This window comes from Homalodisca vitripennis, chromosome 5 (genome assembly GCF_021130785.1).
Source record: "Homalodisca vitripennis isolate AUS2020 chromosome 5, UT_GWSS_2.1, whole genome shotgun sequence".
Lineage (NCBI taxonomy): Eukaryota > Metazoa > Arthropoda > Insecta > Hemiptera > Cicadellidae > Homalodisca > Homalodisca vitripennis.
Window position 1 is genome coordinate 134,275,950 of NC_060211.1, and position 22,146 is coordinate 134,298,095.

The 22,146-nt window shown below is 31.5% G+C and overlaps 1 protein-coding gene across 8 annotated transcripts in view; it reads left to right on the forward strand.

The window, feature by feature from the left end:
• LOC124362904 (endothelin-converting enzyme homolog) overlaps window positions 1–22,146 on the forward strand; it is a 530,214-nt gene that overhangs the window by 437,525 nt on the left and 70,543 nt on the right. For 2 of the 8 annotated variants that reach the window (XM_046817790.1, XM_046817789.1), the window contains exon 2: window positions 1,420–1,454. The exons of 3 other annotated variants lie outside the window; for them this stretch is intronic. Coding sequence is in view for 2 of the 5 variants with exons in the window: in XM_046817784.1 (XP_046673740.1) it covers window positions 8,567–8,650 (84 nt within the window). In the remaining 3 variants the exon portion in view is untranslated. Of the gene's footprint in view, window positions 1–1,419; window positions 1,455–7,374; window positions 7,512–8,406; window positions 8,651–22,146 lie in introns of those variants that run through there. 3 more of the 8 variants (XM_046817784.1, XM_046817783.1, XM_046817788.1) reach the window with 3 other exon arrangements.

The following is a 22,146-nucleotide window of genomic DNA, read 5'->3' on the forward strand; positions in this document are numbered from 1 at the left end:
AACCTTATCAGTTTACCCGTAGTACAGGAACCCTAAACTTTTTGTTGTAATAAAGAATTATATTTGTATTAAATTATTACTTGCTATTTATTACTCACGATGGAAACGGGGATAGTTTTTTGTCTTAATAAATAAATTACCTGAACAAACTCTATCTAAGAAGTTTGATGATACGAATTCCATTTTATGTTAAATCATCTTCAGCAACGGATACATTATAGGAAGACTTATTATGTTTCGTTCTTCATCGCCTATTTGGGATTTTTATTTCATTTAAAATATAAAAAGCTATTTCAAGCAATTAATAACACGTAAAATTTATGAAATATTAACTGAAACAAAATCGATGTAATATTTCTTTACGATGGTCAAAACCTTGATACAGACCGACAGTTTGATCTAACCTCTAATTTCTATATAAAAGCCTCGTATATTGATAATATGTCGCATCAATATATCGGCTAAGTGCCCTGAGAGTGACGAGTGCCTTCCGCACAGTATCTGAAGAGGCGACGTGCGTTATTGCTGGAATCCTGCCGGTCCGAGCTCTAGCCGAAGAAAGGCGGGCCCTCTATCAACGACGGAAAACATCTACGTCAAGTCCTGAGGAACTTAGGACTGAAGAACGGCAGAACAGCATACAACGATGGCAAGCGCAACGGGATGCCGCAGAAAAGGGTAGGTGGACGTACCACCTAATACCACAACTGGATGTTTGGCTGAACAGAAGCCACGGAGAAGTCAATTACTATCTGACGCAGATGCTGTCAGGGCACGGCTGCTTCCGAGCATATTTTTATTCGCTTTTTATCACGACAATTCGCCGGAGTGCCCGTCCTGTCCTGGAGTCTCTGAAGATGCAGAACACGTATTCTTTATGTGCCCTAGATTCAGTATGCAGCGTGACAACCTGGAAACTATTCTTAACCGGACGCTGCAACCAGAGGTACTAGTGGAAGTGATGCTGATGTCATCGAAAGCTACATGGGACGCCACCAGCACTTTCGCCATGGAAGTGCTGAAAGAATTAAGGTCCATTGAAAGACAGAGAAATAGACTCCGCAATAACTAGACTAGAAGAAATGACTTCAACCACCTGATAAAAGAGCAGAAATGCTAGTTCCTCTCCCTGCGAAGTAATGCCTAACGGCGGTTTCCACAGGGACTCAGAGGCAGAAGAAATGGGTTTTATGGTTCAGACCTGACAGTTGGCAACCAAAGGAGGGGGGTTTAGGCGGTAGGCACATCTTGCGAATGCGACAATATCCTCCGGGATATCTTGGGAAGATTTCCCCCCTCCTTACCCAAAAAAATAAAAAAAAACGTAACCTCTAATATGTATATAAAAGCCTCGTATATTGATAATAACTGTAAAATCTAAAGTCAAGCGATTTCTTTAATTAAATTGTATTGTTTCAGGTATGTGAGAATTATTCCAAGCTGGCTGTTCCCATGTAAGTAATCTGTCTCCCTTTACACTTCAATAACAAAAAAAAAATTGGTATTCAGTGATGTTTATCGAATTAGTTTGTGTAGAACATGCTGTCAAACATGTATAAGCACAGTGCAGAGTATATGCTTATTACTACCAGATTAAAAAAGATATTATGTTATATAAATTAATCTATGTTACAATACAGATTATATATATATATATATATATATATATATATATATATATATCAATGCAATTTAGCTACTCACCATTTCGGCTTGTGATATAACTTTTAATATAGATATTTTTCTGGGCAGGCAATAAATGTTGTTGGAAAGTGTTTTTAGTTTTATATAAACACTGTTTTTGTTGGATAAAACATTATTTAAAAAACTTTCATAATTTAGGTAACTAATACTAGAATCCTAAACACCATTAATCGCATTCTTAGGAATAATAATTATTCTTAATTATGAGATTAAATTTTCCATTCCACAAAATTTATATTATAATAATTATTATTTTTATTGTCATAAACTCGTTATATTAGTAAAAACTTTTAAAACAAGTATACGTGTTTAACTGTTTCGACAAATATACTGATAGGCAGAACTTGCCAAGTTTGCTCATAATAAGCAATGATATCGTCAGACTTGATTAAGTGATGCCTAGTCAAGCGGATCTGCCGTGCTCCCATCGATCTATACTCTAACAGTGGTTACTCAATTACCGTTCCAGTCGATTTATCCCTTGTCGTATTTCTCTTGGTTTCAGGAAAATAGGACATATTTTTAAATTGTAGCTAATTCTTAATGCAATGTTGCTATTGCTAATAATATACCCAATTTCAATTTGAATCTGTATTCTCTTTGAACAAAACATTTGATACGGGTTGAAGTTTTGCATGATATTTTTAATACGGAGCTATAAATTTAGGCTACTACTGTAATATTTTAATAATTTTATGTAAGAGAGATCGAGTTTAGATATTATAAAATTACAAAAAAGTTATAAGTATTTTCTGTAAAGTTTATTTTAACTGGAGAACGCTATCATTCATAACATCAGTTAATTCCTTAATGAATTGTAGGATCTACATTTATTGAATTTCACTGTTTTTTTTTTTACTATACAGTGTGCAATTTTGAAAGAAAAACTATAACTATTTGTTCACCAATCCCACAATAATAATTTAATTACTTGTAGAACTGGTATACATTTAAGGCTATCTTGATTGTTTATCTTATCATATTTTCTTAATACTTCAAACAATTAGTTTCTGTGAAATAATTCACAGAAGATGTTTCCCCCGGTGACATTAAACTTAGAATGTACGTATAGAACAAAAATATCCTCCAATACAAGAAGAGGGTTGCTGGTTGGTCTACAAGATTAATTGATGTAAAGTCACGCCATGTCATAGAAGACATTAATCACCACTGTTTGGGATGTCACAGCCCCTGAACAGCTGATTTAGGTCCGATAGATGTTTTCGTCGACTTACGAGTATGTAACCGGTCGTGTCCAAATAATACTCAAAAATCACGCCGTTTACCCTGTTTTTTTTTTTTTTTTTTTTTTTTTTTTCAACTAGTCTTGTTCTGGAAAATGGATCTGTTAATTCGATTTGGCTTAAAGTCGTGTCACTTTTAACTCAGGTAGTACTTTTTCACAGGTAGTGTCCACATGATGCTAGATAAAAGTGCTGTTAACTCTATTTTGATCACCGGTCGTTTTCAAATAATCCTGGAAAATGGCCTTTTTCACTCAATTTTTTTCACCAGTCATGTAGAAACATCTCGCTTCGCATCAACTTGAGATACATTTCATACATTCGATGTTTTAAACTTTGTTATGCAGTATTTACTTGATTCCCTTATTTTATTCCTACAACAATGCACAACTAACTTATAAAACAGGTTAAACCCGGAGAACTGAGCATGAGTTAAAATTAATATTCAACAATGTAAAGATAATTTTATTACCAAGCATGATCAACCTTTATATGATGACAACCAGTAATAACATTGACAAGAGATGATTACATAATTAATAAGTATAGCCTAGGCACATTATGGTAATGCAATAATTAAAATAAATACTAAATCATATATATAATGAAATAAGGTACAGTTAATTAACTAAGCAATACCTAAATCAAAATAATTATGTCAAAGGGCATTACACAAATATAGCTGCAATTCAAATTCAAGTTTGTGAAAGCAGCAGTGGTACGTTATAGAATTATAATTACAATTACAAATTCTCAGTAGGGGCTTTAACTGGTTTACGGAATGCGTTTGAAGTTATTCTATAGAGTGAGTGTATCTCCGTATTTTGTTTATACTTTGTCACATATTGATACTAATCCACCGCCCATTATTGTTAAGTAGTAAATAATTTTATGTCACGAGGCATGCATTTTCTTTACAAATTCTAACACTTTGTTATGATGAATACAATGACACTATCTGTTATGTGCCACAAACTCTTCGAGCTTCGTAATTAAGTAAATAACTAAACTTTTAAATTGTCTTGTATTGTGTTATATAAGGTAAAGATTCTATAACTTTATCATTGATTATTACGATGGTAAATTCAATCTATCTAAAACATATATAATATACACAGAAACAGATTTTTCACTGCAGCAACTGGTCGTAGCGCTTTCCAAATAAAAGACCTAGTACTAATTTTCTAGAGTCATGTAAGGCTAGTTTTATATTTTTTTTGTAATATTTTTCCTATAATTATTATTAAATGAAGTGATTGTTGCTTTTTAATTTCCATAAAATTTTTATGTTTCAGAATCGGATAAATATATATTTTTTTTATATTACTTGGTTGTAATATGTTGAAAACGAAAAATACAACCAAAGGCATTGCGTCATTTTCTTTAAAATATAACAATAATTCACTGTCAATTGAACAAACTGCTTTTGACAAGACAGTTTTTTTTATTCACAAACGAGTTGTAACTTTCAAAGAAGCACTTTAACTTCAGTTAAGTAACTACTAAGAGCTCCAAGTAAACTATGAATTCTTTCAGAATCGGAATAAGAATAATTTTCGTTTCAAAAATTTGTTGTTGGACTCTAATTAATATAACTTCTCTCGTTTATTATACCTAGATTGTCCCGGAAATAAAGAAGTTTTTATGTTAAAAGTCAATTGAAATAATTTGCAATAAATTCAGTGAAAACCATAATAATAATAATAATCTATTCTCTTACACAGTTTGAAGATAATCTTATGAGTAAATCAATAATATTATATTTCATAGTACAATATTTTATAATGATTGAGACTTCTATAGAATATGGTTTTACTTATCTATTTAAACTTCAGGTCACTATCTTTCCTCACTAACGTCACCGAGTTACTGAATGTTTTTGGGGCTGTCTCCTCAAAAGGACACTTTTCTCATGACTTCCTAACTAGACGTAACGTTTCCAAAATTGACACAGAGATATGGTGATTCCTCCCAATTTATAGCGCTAGCTTTAGGAATTCTTCGTGATACCTCGAAATCCAAACTTTACAATTACTTTTTACGCAATTATTCGCAAGCTTACATTCTCCTCGATTTTGTACCTCGACAGGGAAGTATATGAATAAAGGAATAGAGGTTCTCCCCCTCCCCCCATCACAAATATCTGTGTATTGATCTTAGTGATGACTTAATACATTAAGGAGTCACCATGAGTTACTAATATTCACTATACGAGAAAACTGTGTCTAATCAATAAGTAATCTATTCGGCATAATTACAAGCATATGACTAAGTATAGAGATGTACATTTTTAGACTGGTGCTATTTAAAAGGGGAATTCATCAGTTAACTACGAACCTATAACTTTTTATCTAATGGATCAAGTTACTAATCTGTTATTAACCAATAACTTTAAAAACCAATTTTCTTGAAATTTTCAACACGTATTTTAGTGTACATGGTTTATAAAATATATTATAATTATATGCGGGTAATATTATTTTATTATTATTATTATTATAAAAAACGCTTTTGACAAATTGGATTTTTTAAATATTTAGTATTTTAAAAACACTTATACGTATTGTGGTTATCTATTTCTAGAAAGAATTTTAGACTTTTAAGATTGCTTGATTCAAAAGAAAATACTTCGAATAACATAAGCCAAAAACAAGGTTTGTAAAATCATGCTTATAAGTAAACCTTGATACTACTTCCTATACCTTCAAACGCTCCTGGTGATTAATTTTAATCTTGTTTGTATTTTTTTGACTCTAAAGTAGTTTCCTTTCTACTCTGCTTTCTTTTATTTGTTTCTTGGCTGAATTTTCAACATTAACAATCCTAATTTAGTTCATAATTTACACACCCTTAATCATATTAAAGTCATATGGTTGGTTATTAATCAGCATATCAGCTCTGATTCAAACTGCAGTATTGTACTAATGGTACCACGAGGAAGAGCTATTAAATAGTATGATCCTTTTTACAGCTGTTAATATCTATAATAAATTAGGAAAATTCATGATGACGTGCACGCTGCTAATAAAACTAATTTTATGACAACATTGGGAAATATTCAGGTTTAGACCATCCGGAGTAGCGAATAACAATTTAAATTCTGTTGAGTATTATATCGAGCAATGGAAACCATTCGCAGTGTTTATCTGTATCATAACGCAAACGGGTTTCAATTGCTACCCTGCGGAGGAAGTTGAGAATATAACGGTCCAGGGTATTATACAGCACAGCGCCCGTTTATCCCGGGTTGTAACGACTGATATGGCCCGTCATTACAGTTGTGAACTGAAGCCGCAAGTGGTTATATCCTACACTTTATTCGGAGCATACAGTGTCCTGGAAATATGGTATATTCTGTCAATAAACACAGGATTAAGAAATTATCAGAAATAATTAAATTACATGGTGATATAGTAATTAAAGTATTTTATTATTTGAATGAAGACGTATTAGTATAACATATGATTTTTGTGCCAGCGGCTTGAAAAAGTTTATAATTTACAAGAAGTTAGGAGTCCCCCACTTTTTTAAGTCATCGTGGAAAGGTTTACTCTAGAACTAAATGTTAAAATTTCATGTGATTGCACTCTCTTTTACAAATTAATTTATTCTGCAACGTTCTAGTTGTGTTTATGATTACCTATAATACCAGGTAACCATAACGCTCAGCCAAATCACATAGTGTGAATTGCACCGTCAAAAACTCGATGTTTCCCATATAGAAATGAAGCTACGTGCAAAATTTCAAACCTATAGGTCATTTCGTTCTTGACATTTCGTGTGGAAAGATAGACAAATACACAGGAAGGCAGAAACTACATTTGCCCAGCCCCCTGTGTTAATTCTCCATCAGAGGACTTATTCGTAACTACTTAAAAATTAATTTTAATGTTAAATTTAACTAAACTTAAAATTAAACTACATAAGTCGTACATTATCTGAAAATGTCGTATGATACTTTGTTCGCAAAATCGCTACCCATAAGTCGAATGAAACATGTTCGTAAAATTCCATGAAATGAGATATCGAAATGAAGCTTCAATAGTATTTTAAAGTCATTTCATTCTCGAAATATTGTGCCGAATACTGGTAGAAACGAAATTTTTCAAGGCCTTGAAGTATAGGTTTCGATAGCACTCGGCCAGTTAAATTATTATTGGAAATAATATCAACAAAACAAAAAAGTATAAATTTATGAAAAGAGAGCTTTGTGTAATTGTTAGACTTATCCCTCTGTCGGTTCCATCACATTCGTCACACAAAGTAACATAAATGTGATTGTACTAATCGGTTAAGAAAGTGTAAACATTAATTGATAAAACCCAATATCTTGTTGGCTACTCATTTATTTAACAATTAGATGACGAACTCAATGACACAAATTAGCCTATCCAATTAAAGAGAGTATCGAGATCTCGATACGAAGAGCTTTTATTGCCCCTAAACTCAATAGACGATAACGAGTGCCACCACTTCAGTCTGTGTCAGCACTTCCGCTATGGAGACACCAAGCTACATACTTGAATTGCTATAGGATTCTCATCGCTTCAACACTATTTCAAGGTTCTTAATATATTATTCATTATTTCTATAAAATTAATTTAAAATTTACCTGTTAAACCTGATAACAAATTTGTTTAATGTAATTTATTGAAGCCATATATAATGGCACTTCCGAAGTGTTTGCGACCTCGATGTTGAATTAAGATTAAATTGAGGGGTAGGTTTTTCATTTCTAAGTCTGTTAGACTTTCTATGTTTCTTGTACATACTGTAAGAATTTTACTTTTTCATCTTGACTCGTTTTTTAGGGGCAGGGCCTTATTTAAAACTTATCTAAATACTACCCTGTTTAAAAGTCTGTAATTCTACGTGAATTGATCAATCTAAAACTTGTGTTACATTGTTAAATGTCTTTTATTCAACGAAGTTATCTTAAAGTTCTATTCATTGTAAAGTAATAACATATGTTCTGAAGCAAAAACAGATCACACCACCAGACTAGGTGTTTCCAGGCTGTATTTAAATTATTCACTACGTAAGCACCTTATAGGATTACAGTACTTCAATTTATAGACCCCTCCCTTTTAAGCTCTTCTAACTCTTTCATAACTTGAAGAAATGTTTTATCTTATATTCAACTATTTTCAGTGTGTAAGAAAAGTTAATATATACATTTTTCTTACTATTTGATCCACAACAATTAAAATGTAACGCGTTAAGTTTTTAAATTCAGATCTTCAACTAAATCAAAGGAATCTCAAATTGCTTCATTAATAGCTGCGTTATTAATGAAACTAATACTACGTTTAAATATTAAAATCTAAAATTATCATAGACACAAGGGACACAAGGAGCTTAAAGATTTCAAAGCTTACTTTTATTGCAATCGTTACCTCAAAATATGTTCCACAATTACATTAAGTAACTAGATCTAACTGGAATATGTGTATTCCAGACTCATCCTTTAAAACATAGATGGAATAATTTGACTGGAAGAGTGATTGAAAGTTTGGCTGCAAACTCCATCTTTATCGAGTGTTCGGCCTCTGACTCTGCCGTAAAGCACTGGTTATCAGCATCAGGTTGTCTTCTGTCCACTTTCAAGAACCGGAGCAATGGTTCAAACCGCCGACGCCGCTCACCAGACGACTTTAGTCAACTCTGAAAAAAATGCCTCATCCTTGTCTCTCGCCATTCAGGTTGGTTAAAGATGAACTAATGGATGTGGTCTCTATTATTTCTTGGTTTCTTGTATATCTTGGGTGGACAATATGAAATAAATATACGTATGACATTACTTGCACGTTTTGACATATCAAGTTTGACTGATTAATTTTGGTTCAATAATCTAGGATAAACGTATTTTCGAGGTCACTGTGGCACCGTCTCTAAAGTTTTAATGTTTACAAATCTCTTCTATTATCTTCTACACGATGCACAATGTGGTAATAATTAGTTCAAGAGTCAATATCAAGAGGTAGGTTACATTTTGGTTTAAGCATTCCAGAGACATTACCAATTAATTTGAAAACGAAAAAATGGTAATAAAATAGACAATGAGTAATAGGATTTACCATTTTTATATGTTATAAAGAGCTTAAAACTACTTTTCGAGGGTTACAATCTACCCTCTTCCTCAGGTGTGATAAAACCTTATAATATGCTCTTAAAATTTATAAAGTACTGCAATATTATGCCACTCAACAAAGCAGCTGCACTTTTTAGGTTTTAATTTCATGTATATAATCGTTATTTACACCTGAGGGAAAGGGTGGATTCCACCCCTCGAACGAAGTGTTATGCTTTTTGTAACATATAACGATGGCAAATGTGCAAAATCCTTTTATTTTTTCAAACAATCCATCGTCTATAGCAAACTATAAACATAAAATAATGCAAGTTTTCTATGGAAGTTAATTTTGAAATTTACATTGTCGAACATAAATCACAGATATAGAAGTTTGTAAAATGTACAATATAATAGACCAATATTTTCATAATGACCAAAACCAGACCAGACCTACCAACATTATTGGAAAGAAAGATATTTGTGTACAGAATGTTGGGCAGGATGTTGGTAAACAGTTCCTTAACTTCTTGTTTTATTAAGAGAAGGTAAACATTTTATAGGAGTTACAATAAACTACAAGTTACGAGTTACAATGGGATCTTTTGTTTAACTTACAAACTTCGTTTAGGCTAATTAAAGTACTTTGTTTCCTCACGTTATATTGTTCTAATTAAAGCTCTAAAATGTTTTATCTGAGTCAAATAAAGTGGTATAAAACGTAATTAATACTCAACAGATCTTTTATATCTTAAGAATAGTTCACTTTACTTAATTTCTTTTTATCGATAATAATTTTTGCCTTAACAACAAATATTTTGGTTATCAGTTTTAATTTATAAGCTATATCAAAAATTGAAACTGATAACAAAACCTTTAACTCATAATATCAACAAACATACCTTTTACCTTTTACAAAGGTACCTATGTACCTTTTTGTACATAGCTTTTTTATAGCTTCAGTACATGTGTAACCCCCTTTATTCACACTCAGGGAGTGTCGGTAATGTAAGCAGACGTAAAATTGTTACTAATTAGTTTGATGAAAAGAGAAATATAATAAATTAAAAGTGTATACTACGACTACCCACATAAATATCATTCACCCATAAAAGATAATATTTACCATTTAATGGGCAATGTTAATAAAAATATACAAATTTTGGATGGAAAGAAATAAAACTATTAACATTTTTTTATTTTTTTTTGTTTACAGCTGGGCATTTAATGCGTATTTCCAAGTGAGCTGATGGAAATCAATCTGAAACACTTACAATATTAAACAATCACAGATACTGACAAATCAGGATACTTTTCCCCCAACTACGAGGTTCCGCTATTTATAATCTAATAATACAGCATCAATATATATTTTACTACCTGCCATTTGTACCAGGAACACCTCTATCGATCCTCACCATGTTTTCATTCAAGAGGATATTCTTTGTAAATACTAGACGGTACCTATTCCCCCATGTACCCCAAGAGGTCACGTGCTACACGGATTTAATGTGGCATATATAAAAAAACTTATAACATTATTCAGTAATAGACGTTTGGAGAAATAAGTTGAGTGTAATATCATCGAATACACTTTCTTACGTTTCTGAAACTACTACTGCAGCAATGTGCTACAGACTGGTGTCATATTTTCAGTTTGAATTTACATGATAATGGAATATATTGGTAGAAAATTCCCATGTTTTTAGTAAACCATTTCTATCGCTATCACAGTGACACATTTTTCTATAAGAGTGAATGTTTTACTGATTACTCTTTACTTACACTAACGTGTCAAAACGTTTTGATTAGGATATACATATATTAAATTAGAGTGCTTTAACTTTACAGGCCGCATTTAAACAATGTTTTTACTTTAGTTCACAAATTTAGTTCCGTAATTTCAATAAGAAAAGAAGATTTTAAAATTTATCCTCAATAATTGCATTTATAGAAATTATTGTTCTCTTAGACATTTTTATAATTTCCATGAAAAATAAAGAACTATACATTTTAACTTTAACTGTATTCCTGATTCTAATAGTTCTCTAGAAATTTCAAACTAAATGGTAAACTGGTAAAGCAAAACTTTTAACCACAAACTTCACCGTGTGGAACATTACTCTTCTAGTTGTTTTAAAACAGCTGTTTTACAAGATAATTTTATTACAACTCTATTTTGATCAGATGCTCCAGTTTTGTGTAGAAACTATATTAATATGTATTGAATTTTATATGTTAAGTATTGCTCGACTTTTGCACAGTTTATTATTATTATTATATATATGCGTATTTGGTATCAATCGAAATCTCTTTTGACACTCTAGATGTTCCTTTTGTGAATTTAAAATGCATCCAAAAGGGAGTATAAAAAAACGATAAATGCTGTATTATTTTTTGTTTTGATCAATAAAGAGCTAAGGATAACATCCTTACATTGTGTATCCGGACAATACGAATAGCGTGGTCGCGTCCGTGACATCGTTTGTGTGACACTTTTCCCACCGTGAGCCCACACACATACGCTTGACAAATGAAGCGTATCTGCCAGCAGGGTAGTCTAGTGGATACAATGCTTGTCACAAAGTAATCGAATCAAGCAACGACTAGAATGGCTACTTCTGGATGGGTTACCGCTGTCGTAGCTAGCTTATTCATCCAGCCAGTAGTCATGGTTCATATAACACGTTAATGCCGTAAGTTCCTAGATTTATTGGGTTTCTCAGGCATTACTTTGTTAATCATTTAAGACCTCCATTTAATATTTATAGTTTTCAGGAAATTTTACTGTGAGGCAGAATATTTGGCCTGCTATTAACTGTATTTATCATCCCTGTACCTATTACGAGTAACATGGTGCTTATTATCCATATAAAAAGTATATGTTATGAACCATCAAAAACCATATGTATTGTCGCTTTAGCAAGTTGAGAACGAAATGAAGTGATAGATATATTCCTATAGGAAAGAAAACCTATCACGCAAGGGGATAAAAAATATTTCATTTACGTCTGTCTGTTTGCCCGCACGACATTGCGAGAACAAATTCCGCTATATAGACTTAAAACTTTGCACGAAGCTTCATGTCTATATAGGCAACATTGAATTTGATCATGATGCATGTCACTCGATTGGATTTTGCTGAGAGTTACGAAACATTTTTACATTGGTCTTACGAGTTACCATGATGACAACGACAAAATTGTATGAGTTTATGAAATTTCTGAAGAAGCATGAGTACAGTCACTTGATATTTTATCATATTAAATAGTAACAGATGTAATGAAATTACTTTCTTCAATTGTTTGATAAGATTTTCGTTCATTTTTGTTTGGTCCTTTAAAAAAGGCGTTGTATGGGTTTATTTGTGTACAGACAAGAAAGATTTCCATGATGATGCATGTTATTCTATGGGGTTTTGCTGAGTGAGAGATCTCAGGGAGATACCTCGATAACGAAATGAGGTATAGATTTAAATTTTGGCGAGCAACTCAGCCAAACTTGTTACATGGCGTGTATTGTGGCGTAATGCTACCTTTTAATATTTTAGGACACGCGAATTGATCGCATTTATCGTTAAAATGAAAACTACCCCATAAAACATTAATACTCCTGTTATGTTCACTCAGAAACGCTCATCCCCTAAATTTGTACAACAATCTAATCACTGAAAAAGTTATTAATTAGCAACACGATTTTTAAACTTAATGTTTTAACTAATACATTTACTTTAAACAGTCATAAAATTATTCGAAACTTGCTTGGGGTAAAAAGACTTGTCCACAAATGCATCGATATCAAAATTTGCCTTTGAACTATTTTTACTCCTAACACTTCAAAGAGTTCATAATATACAAACATGCAAAAGAGAATAATTTTGCTAATTTATTACTTCATCATTTGACTTAAAGTGTGTGATGAAGTAGTTTCATCTTTACGTTGCATTACTCAATCAACAATTATTCTGCCTCTGTAAATCAAGAGAACCTTTAACGATCTCGGCAAGCACACTCATAGCCACTTCGAATAATTGTAGTAAAACGTTTAGCTTCATGTAACTAATTATGACTTCATCGTTCCATTAAATCTTCAATTACTGCCAATCAACCTCCAGCTGTTTATCAATTATCGCACTGCTCGTTTTTTACAATACGTGCACCAATTAATTAATGTACTGTTTGTTTAAAATGTATTATTTACGATGGCTTATTAAAATTCTTAACAGGATTTAGATAATTTGTCATTGTCTTTTGTTACGAGTGCCACAGTTGTATTTTTCTCAGAATCAATGTCCAAAAATTTAAAACGGCTTACAACCTTTATACAATGAAACAGCGTTTATATGAGGTGTATATTGCGTCTATATCTCAACAATAACAACATATGATGAGTTTATTAATCATTTGTTTTGAGTAACAATGGATTTTTAATTTCCTTATTTTGATATATCTAAGAGTCCACACAGTGAAAGAACACATTTTTATGAGTTTTAGACGGCATAATCCTATACAGTCGAGGACTGTAATAACTATTAACCCATTAATATAAGAAAGATATTATTAGTCTATTTTTTACGTCATATTAACAAATTCTCAGAGGGGTAATATGCTATTAGTTTTGCCATCGTAGTAACATCCCAGTACGGAAGAGTGAAATTTTGCTTGTAAAATACTATTAAAGGAAGGAATTGTTTGGAATGTATTTATAATATCTGCTGTTTTAATTATTGACGGTTATAACTTGTTATCTAAACAGCCGTGACGGACTTTGCTTTCTTTGTATTCATCAGTCGGGGCTATGTACAACCCACGATCAAGTCCAAAGCTTCTTAAAGGGAAACAGTCATTTCAGACACTCAGAACAGACGCTATTAAGGTTTTCGATAGTCAGAACAATTTTGGTTGCCATGTACCCATAATAGACACCTGTTACCTACGAACACATGATGGTCCCATTACGTATGCATTCTGTATGCAACAAGATTACGATCACTATCTCCGACTTTGATTGAATTTTGACTGTAATAAACATATTACATGTGTTACTGACACAATGGAAGTTAATTGTGTTCCAAATTTAAATGGTTTTCATTCAACGTTGAGGCCCATATAGGGTTAAACAGGCATTTAAAGTAAATCAGGTTGTTTCAAAAGTACTGAGTAGAAGAGTTATCATCATGGACTATCTTGCCTTGAACTATGGTCAAATCAGAGCGCAGAAATCAAACTTACAGTAATATGTAGTAAGTGCTTCAAGGTAGTTTTAAATATTCTCTAAGGTAGTGGGATGTGCGGGAACCAAAGTAAATGAAGTCATTAATGGGAATAATAGCGTCCTTTAAGATATGATCAAACAGGAGCAAATATGAACTTTCCAGAAATAGCCCTTATTTTGGAACAATTTTAAAACGTTAATCTATTTCAATACTTATTTAAATTACTTTCGTAACAAATTTTATTAAAACTGGAACAACTAGTTTTGGTTGTGGTTGTAGCAAAATTTTTTACAAACAGTCAAAATTCCGAACAGTATTTCACGTTTGGCTTGCTGAAAATCACTTTCAACGTACCCGCCATTAAATGGTGTAACTAAAAATGTTACACCAATATTTATAACGAACCGTTAGGAATATAGACTAGTGTCATTAAAAGAGACAAAGTTACTTTAGAGGGATCCAAACAATTTGATTAGCATATTCATTTCAAACGAGTGGTATGCATGGAGAGACAGTTTTCCATCACCGAATGGAATTACCCACTTCTCTGTGTGTGTGTGCGCTGAGTTGTTTGAAGCAGTAATGAGGCTTACTATTCATTCTCGCTGAATTCCTCACTGTTTACTGAACGATTGGACATTCAGTTCCATCTGCATGGCAACAAGAGGAAACTGTATTTTTTATCTCAATACGGTCGTACTTTTTGGTTTTGACAAATTAGAAGATAATATGTGTCTGTTTTTCATGTATGTTCAACATACATCCGTAACATCAAACTGAATAAGTGTTGCACAATTTGGTACAAACCCGTTAGCTTTATCTATTTGGAATTAGGTTTTAACTTTAAATCTCCACCATAGTCCTGGACAGTTTAGATTGAGATCTTGGTTTTAGATTTAATCTATTTCTATACCAAATAAAATTCAGTATTTTGGCATATGTGGTTACGATTTAAAAGTGTAATGTGAATTTCATCATCCCTGGTTGCGTGCCAGGCTAGGTCATGATAATATTGATAAATTATTGAAATTAGAAAACTAACAAAAACTATTTTTACAGTTACCACAAATACCCCAAGTTTTAATAGCCAGATTAGAGACGCAATTATAATTAAAGTTTTAATAGTTTCGTACTAATACAATGTAATTACTAAGTACAATAAGCACAAGTACGAAAAGTTTTCCTAATAGTTTTTAACTCCCTTCCTCCCCATCCGTTTGAAACTACTTCCAAATAATTTCACTATACAATACTCTCCATCCTACCACTTCCACAATTAAATTATTATTAGCAACATCGTCGACACCCATAAAACAATATAATTTTGGTACTTAGGGATTGTTAGGATCTGTTGCCACCGTTGTTTGACATTGACTGTCAGTCTTCGTTTTTCCAAAGAAAAAATACATTAACAACAAACATAGTTTCTTTAGCTAAAAGTAGACATAAATTAAAAGAAAAAGTGTATTTATTTTAATTCGACTGACCAACCTCTATTGCAGTTTCAATAGCATTGTACAAAAAAAAAAAAATAATATGTTTGAACAATATTATATTTTTAGAGATAAATTTTGTGCTGTTGTGTGCTTAGCATCTAGCAGTTTTAATATTAGCTAAATTACGTCATTTCCGCCCTCGTGGGCCAATTCCGGCTTGCTCTAGTCGCTCGTTTTTTTCACCTTCTCCATGCAATGATTCGTTCTAAGATTAATTTTCAACGTACCCATTTTATTTTTTTACATTTGTGAATAAACCACAAGAGAATAAATTTAATCAATTTAATCTCTATAAATACGAAGTACGGAACAAGGTCAGTCAAGGTACTATTCAGAAAATGACTAAATCTGAGTTCCAATAACTTTGTAATATTTGGATGTGGGAAAATGAGATTGCATTTAGAATAATATTTACATATTAGTCAAACTTAGAATATTAAACCTCCATTGTTAAATTTCCCATCCGATGAAGTCGGAATAAACTTACATTTATTGCATAACTTACATCTGGAAATATAAAATTGTAAATTCATTGCCAGGTTTAAAAATAAAAACATGCTCCATAATTTTAAAACCTTGCGATTAGGTACGAATCTAAGGAATTATAAACACATAACTGGTTTATAAAATGAAAGGTTATACGGTTATTTCATGCAAAATGAGAATTTACATAAAATGTTTTGTATACATGAAAATATATTTTGTGTTACATAATTTAACTGAATATTCGTTACTGAGAAATATCCCAGAAACAAATATTTCCCTCCTTAGTGCTTACAGTTTGTAGGAAATATGAATTAACAATAGTATTGTAAGTCTAACTATTATTGTTTTCATAAACTAACGTAATAAAAATAATTAGTATATATTTTTACAATGTTCAGCTGAACCATTTATTCTATTTACACTATGTTTATTCTTTTTTATTTTAATATACTGTTTACAATGTTTGAATCCTTTTGGAAAACGATGTAACCGAGATATACAGTATGTGTACCTATATCAAGACGTCCTTTTCTCTTTCTTATATATAATAAGGTTCTACATATATTATATACAACCTCAACGTATAATTTATATTATATAGATAGGTTTTATATATAGATCGCAAGTGGTGCAGACTATCGAAATAATAAAAAATGAAACAGACTACAATAAACAGATTTATAGAAATCTAGTAGATTCTGTACAGTTCTTTGTTACACAATAGACAATAAATTCCAACATATTGCTTACATTCTAAATTTCTTGGAGTATTGTTCACGAATAGTAAAGTACCTGCCTGTACTCTGGCATTTCTAGTGTACAATGATGTATGACAAATCACAAAGTATCCAAACATCCATCACCTGTCCTTGTCCGTGTGAGAGCTATCAATGACAGCAGTGATGGAGGATGGCTTAACTGTCCTATAAGTAACAAAGCTCGCCCAATTGTTTTGTTTTTATAGAAGAATGCATTATTTGAACCAACATGAAAACACTGAGAATTATAGAAAATTATAAGAAATCTTTTTAAGTAAAGACGGTGGCGGATACAAGAAAAGGAATTTTAGTCTATGAGAAAAATTTCCACTGTACTCGTATAAACACACAACCTGTTTTTCCTGAAATCGATAGAGTAATATTTCATCACATATTAATCGACCGTTAGCCATGCTAGTTCTGCTAAGAATCCAAATTTGAGAGTATTAAAAGGGTTAAAAATTGTGAAACGATCATTTGTTTATCAAATTATATTTTTCCTAACCTAATACTCTTAAAACCGAGCGTCAGACACATAAATAATAGTTATATCACTGTCAGACAACTATTTAAAGAGTAGCCACAGATAAGAGTCTGTGTATGGTCAGCTGGCGCTGATTTAACATTTGTTACGTCCGTGACGGTTGCTTTTAGGTCTGTCCTGCTAAGAATAATATTGCCATACATGATTGATCACCTAAACTAATGTGGCTGATGGTCAATTTCTTTCCTAGCGGACATTTCTCTATCACTTTCAAGGATCACCAGGATACAAACAGTTCAAATTGGCTCTCCCCTCCTGGACTGAAACTACCAGAGTTTAAGAGTACTAACACATGCAACTGCAAAAACAAGGACATAAAAAAATAAAAAATTAAAAAAGAATTAGGAATGTTACACGAAACACAACACACATCATCCTAGTTGTAAATATACTCGTATATATTATGAATTTTTACATGTGAATAATTTATGGTTTTATGCAATCCGTCGAATTTATTTCTCAAAATTTATAGGAATGCAACGAAACAAAAGGTTGATCTGGAAAAAACATGTTGTTGAGATTGTCAAATTTAACAAAGGAATATACATCTTTTATATTTTGTTTTGACATTATTATAGTAGTGCACACGAAAATAGTCTAATGGTGGGTGATTGAACCCCCTCCTCTGCAACCAACGCCACTACACTGTTGCCAGTTTTACGTGTATGGAAAATCTTTGATAACATCCGTTGCAATAAAAAACAGTTTGTACATAAATTACATTTCATTTTCGTCTGTTTCGCAAACCATCATGTAAATCAGACAGACAGAATATAATTATAACCCCATCATAGCAGGAACAACTGATGTACAAAAATGTAAAATTGATATGGCACCACCACCGAATCAAATGTTTTGGTGTGAGCAGCTGTAGAACTGTTAATGCATATGATTGGAATGATAAAAGTTTATCTAATTTGATGTATCAACAGTATAAAATATATACTAAAAAAGACACAGTTACATTAATATGTTGTTTTGTATTAATACAGGAGATTTGAAACTGTATGACTAATTATATAAACTGTATAAACATTGTTTGGTGACACTGTGATATCATCACCACCCCCCTCCCACTTCGTCAAATAATCCTTGAATGGGTTTTTCTTGATGAAACTGGATCCTGGATCTAATTGGAGTGGAGATTAATTCATCGTTCAAAGCTCACTTTGTTCTTGTACACATAGTGACTAATTACCTGTGGTCAGAATGTTCTTAATGAAAGTGAATTTTTCTGAGACATCCATTTCTAAAAAGGACTATAATATGTGTAAAAAATCTCCTTTTTATTTTTTATTTAAGAGGCTACTCAATGTATTTTGTATCGTTGCGTTTTTGTAGAAGACTATCACGATTTTATCATGTTTTCTGAAATATTACAGATTACTTCTGAGTTAAATATCAAAAAAATACGTTTTTAAAAGATAAATTAAAATATTACAATTCTATTATTGCAGTAATATAATATTTTGGAGTATTTTTTTTAAAATCAAGATTGAAAATCTAAAGTAAAATATTGAAGCAAGTAAAGTTTATATAATAAAGTTTATAATACTATGTTTTATTTTGATAAGCTATGAACTAAAATGCTGTAATTTTCTAAATTTCTTAAATCCAGTTCTTACAGTTCTTAGAAAGGTTAAATTTTATATTAATCGTATATTAGGATTAAAAAAGAGCTGTTAACGTATAAATACCAAATAGAAGGAATATTTATGAGACAGCTCCTAGGGAAGTCCATTAAAGGAGAGGAAGTGGATTACTGCGAAGGAAAGAGCACAAGGAGAGCGCAAGGACTCGGAGGGAAGATTATGTTTAGGTTTATAGTCGTACATTGCATTTGGATTAAATAAATGAAGGGACTTTATTAAAGACAGTAAAATGATTATACGTAATTGAAACAGAATGTAAAAGGAATATTTTATCTGTAACTTGAAATATTATAAAGTTGTTTGTCAATTAATTATTGATAGCACTGTTCCTGTCATCTAAACTAATATCTCTGAACTACGTATTTTTTCGTGTATCTGTGTGTGCGTCTTATGTATTTTAAAACAAGCACGTTTACCTAACTTGTCAGAAATATGTTTAGTCAATATCTAACTCTTGCAATAAACTGTAACTCTTCTTTCAAAACTGTGGCTTTGTTATAAACGTAATGTAAAAATTGACTTAAACCGACATATGATCAATAATATACCATGTAGCATGTATACATATACTTCATATTTACTACATATATTACACATATCTTCGCCATTAGCGTAGATTAAAGGTTTCCAAGGTCGTATCAAACTGAATAAGGGGGAATCAGTCCAGCACTAGACACAATATTGACGAATTCTCCTTACAAACAGTATTAGGCAATCCGCTACACAACATAGGCTCAATATTTGAAACTTCAGCACTTCCTGCCACCTGTTCTTCCATGAGTTAGAAAATCTTATCAAGCCAACGCAGTGCATACGCTCACGCAATCTTCTCTGGAATATTCTAAATAGATACATATAGCGGTTTAAAAACAACTCTATTACATAATAACTTAATTTAAAAATATGAAGTTGATTCCCTTTCATTATTAAATTGTTCTATTCAGACAGAAAGTATAACACTACTAGGGTACAGAACACAACCAGTGCTGGTTGAGACGGTCTGCATAAGCAAGGACCTTTGATAAATTACCTTCCTGCTGCATAATATAGCACGCTATTACAGGCTAAACTTCCGTTGTTGGCCGCCCTAAATGTGTTGGCCATGTACGCAGTCAGAAAGTACTACCCAACTTGTAACGATACAACAAAACACACATTGTGCCATAGTTTTGCTGCGAAAAGTTTTCTTTCAAATAGTAATAATTGTACAAGTTTTAAATAGGAAAAGAACAAGTATGGTTTCGAAAATATATGGACGAGAACAACCTATATCTTTTTTTCTTCATTACAAAGTAATACACTTTAATTATATTTAAAAAATTAAACTTATCATAAAATACTAAAGTTCAGACAAAAATTTTCCTCAGTATATTTTGTGAAATTCCGAATAGTGTAGATTTATTAGTTCATTAGTTCAGTATATGGACAAGAACAAGCTATATCTTTCTTTCTTCAGTACAAAGTAATACAATTTAATTATATTTAAAAATTAAACTTATCATAAAAGACTAAAGGTCAGACAGATTTTCCTCAGTATATTTTGTGAAATTCCGAATAGTGTAGATTTATTAGTTCATTTACTCGATGACATATGGGATACAAGCTGATTCAAAGAAATAATTTTAACGAGCTGCTTCGTTTTTAAAAGTTATGATATAAACGTTTTTGTGTATTAATTAGTACTTTACAATTTTTAATTTTCTATACAGTGACTGCGATCGCTTTAATGGTACTTTTATGGTAGGTTCGGTTAATAAAAGTATCTATTATTGTAGACTCTTTCTTTTTTTCTAACTACCAAATAACAATCGTGTTAAGAAGTATTGTTTATTCGTTACCCTAGAGGATATCTATATATCCAATATCTCCTGATATCATATTTTAACCGTTACTAATAACATTTATTTTAATTGTATTTAATTATATAATCATTTTATAACTTCTCAGTTTTAACAGTTTTTGCTTTTAAAAGATTCTGTAATTACTTAGTACTTTCTTATTTTTTAAATTTACAATAACGATTTAAGCTGCAAATACATTAATAAAATGGAAAATAGTTTTGGTTTTATTATTTTGTAAAACATAGTTGGTTTTATGATTTTGAAATTCTCAATTGTTCAATGTCTACATTGTCTTAGACTATAATACTATATAAGTACATGTGTTGATAAACTAACTGGTGAATTTGATTATTGGTGATTTCAAATACATTATCATTTAAATTATTGACAATTTAATAAAAAATCTAAATCAGATTTACAACATATGTTTTGTTCAATATTACAATTTTTTTGGTAAAGCATAGTTTAAACAAATATATTGTTTGCAATTAAATGGTACGAGATGAAATATTAATCTATAATGGCTGTTTTTTGTGGTTTTAAGTAAAACCCCTGCAGAGTCATGTTTTAGTTTGAATATTATCGTTGATTTAAGATCACCTTGTATACAATCCAATTCTCAGTTAGTTACCGCGATTGAAATGAACGATAAATAGAAAAATCATTTTAAAAGATTACTTAAACGTTTCAAGGCAATTGAAAGCTCTTGAATACTCGCTATAAAAGCTTTTAATTCACTTCCTGGTCCACCAGCACCTATTATAGTCTTGACAAGAGGGTTAAGCATTGTTATATTGTATAACATTTTATATCGTTATAAGGAAAAAGTTAGAACTGCAAAGGTTTATAGATATTATATTATATTGTGTGACGTGGTAGGAGAAGGTTAACGTGGCTTTGAAGAGTGAGGGGAATAGAAGGAGAATTAAGGAGAGTATTATTTAACTAAGGTTCCTTTACAAGAGATTTAAATCAGCTCCCCGTAATCTTATATGACTTAATAATTGAGTTATATAAGATTAATGATAGCAAATAAAAAATCAAAAATGTGTCATTGTGTTGCTTTATGTAATTCACCGTCCAAACGGTTAAAATAATAAAAACTTCAGAAATTACGATAGAAATTTTTATATTCA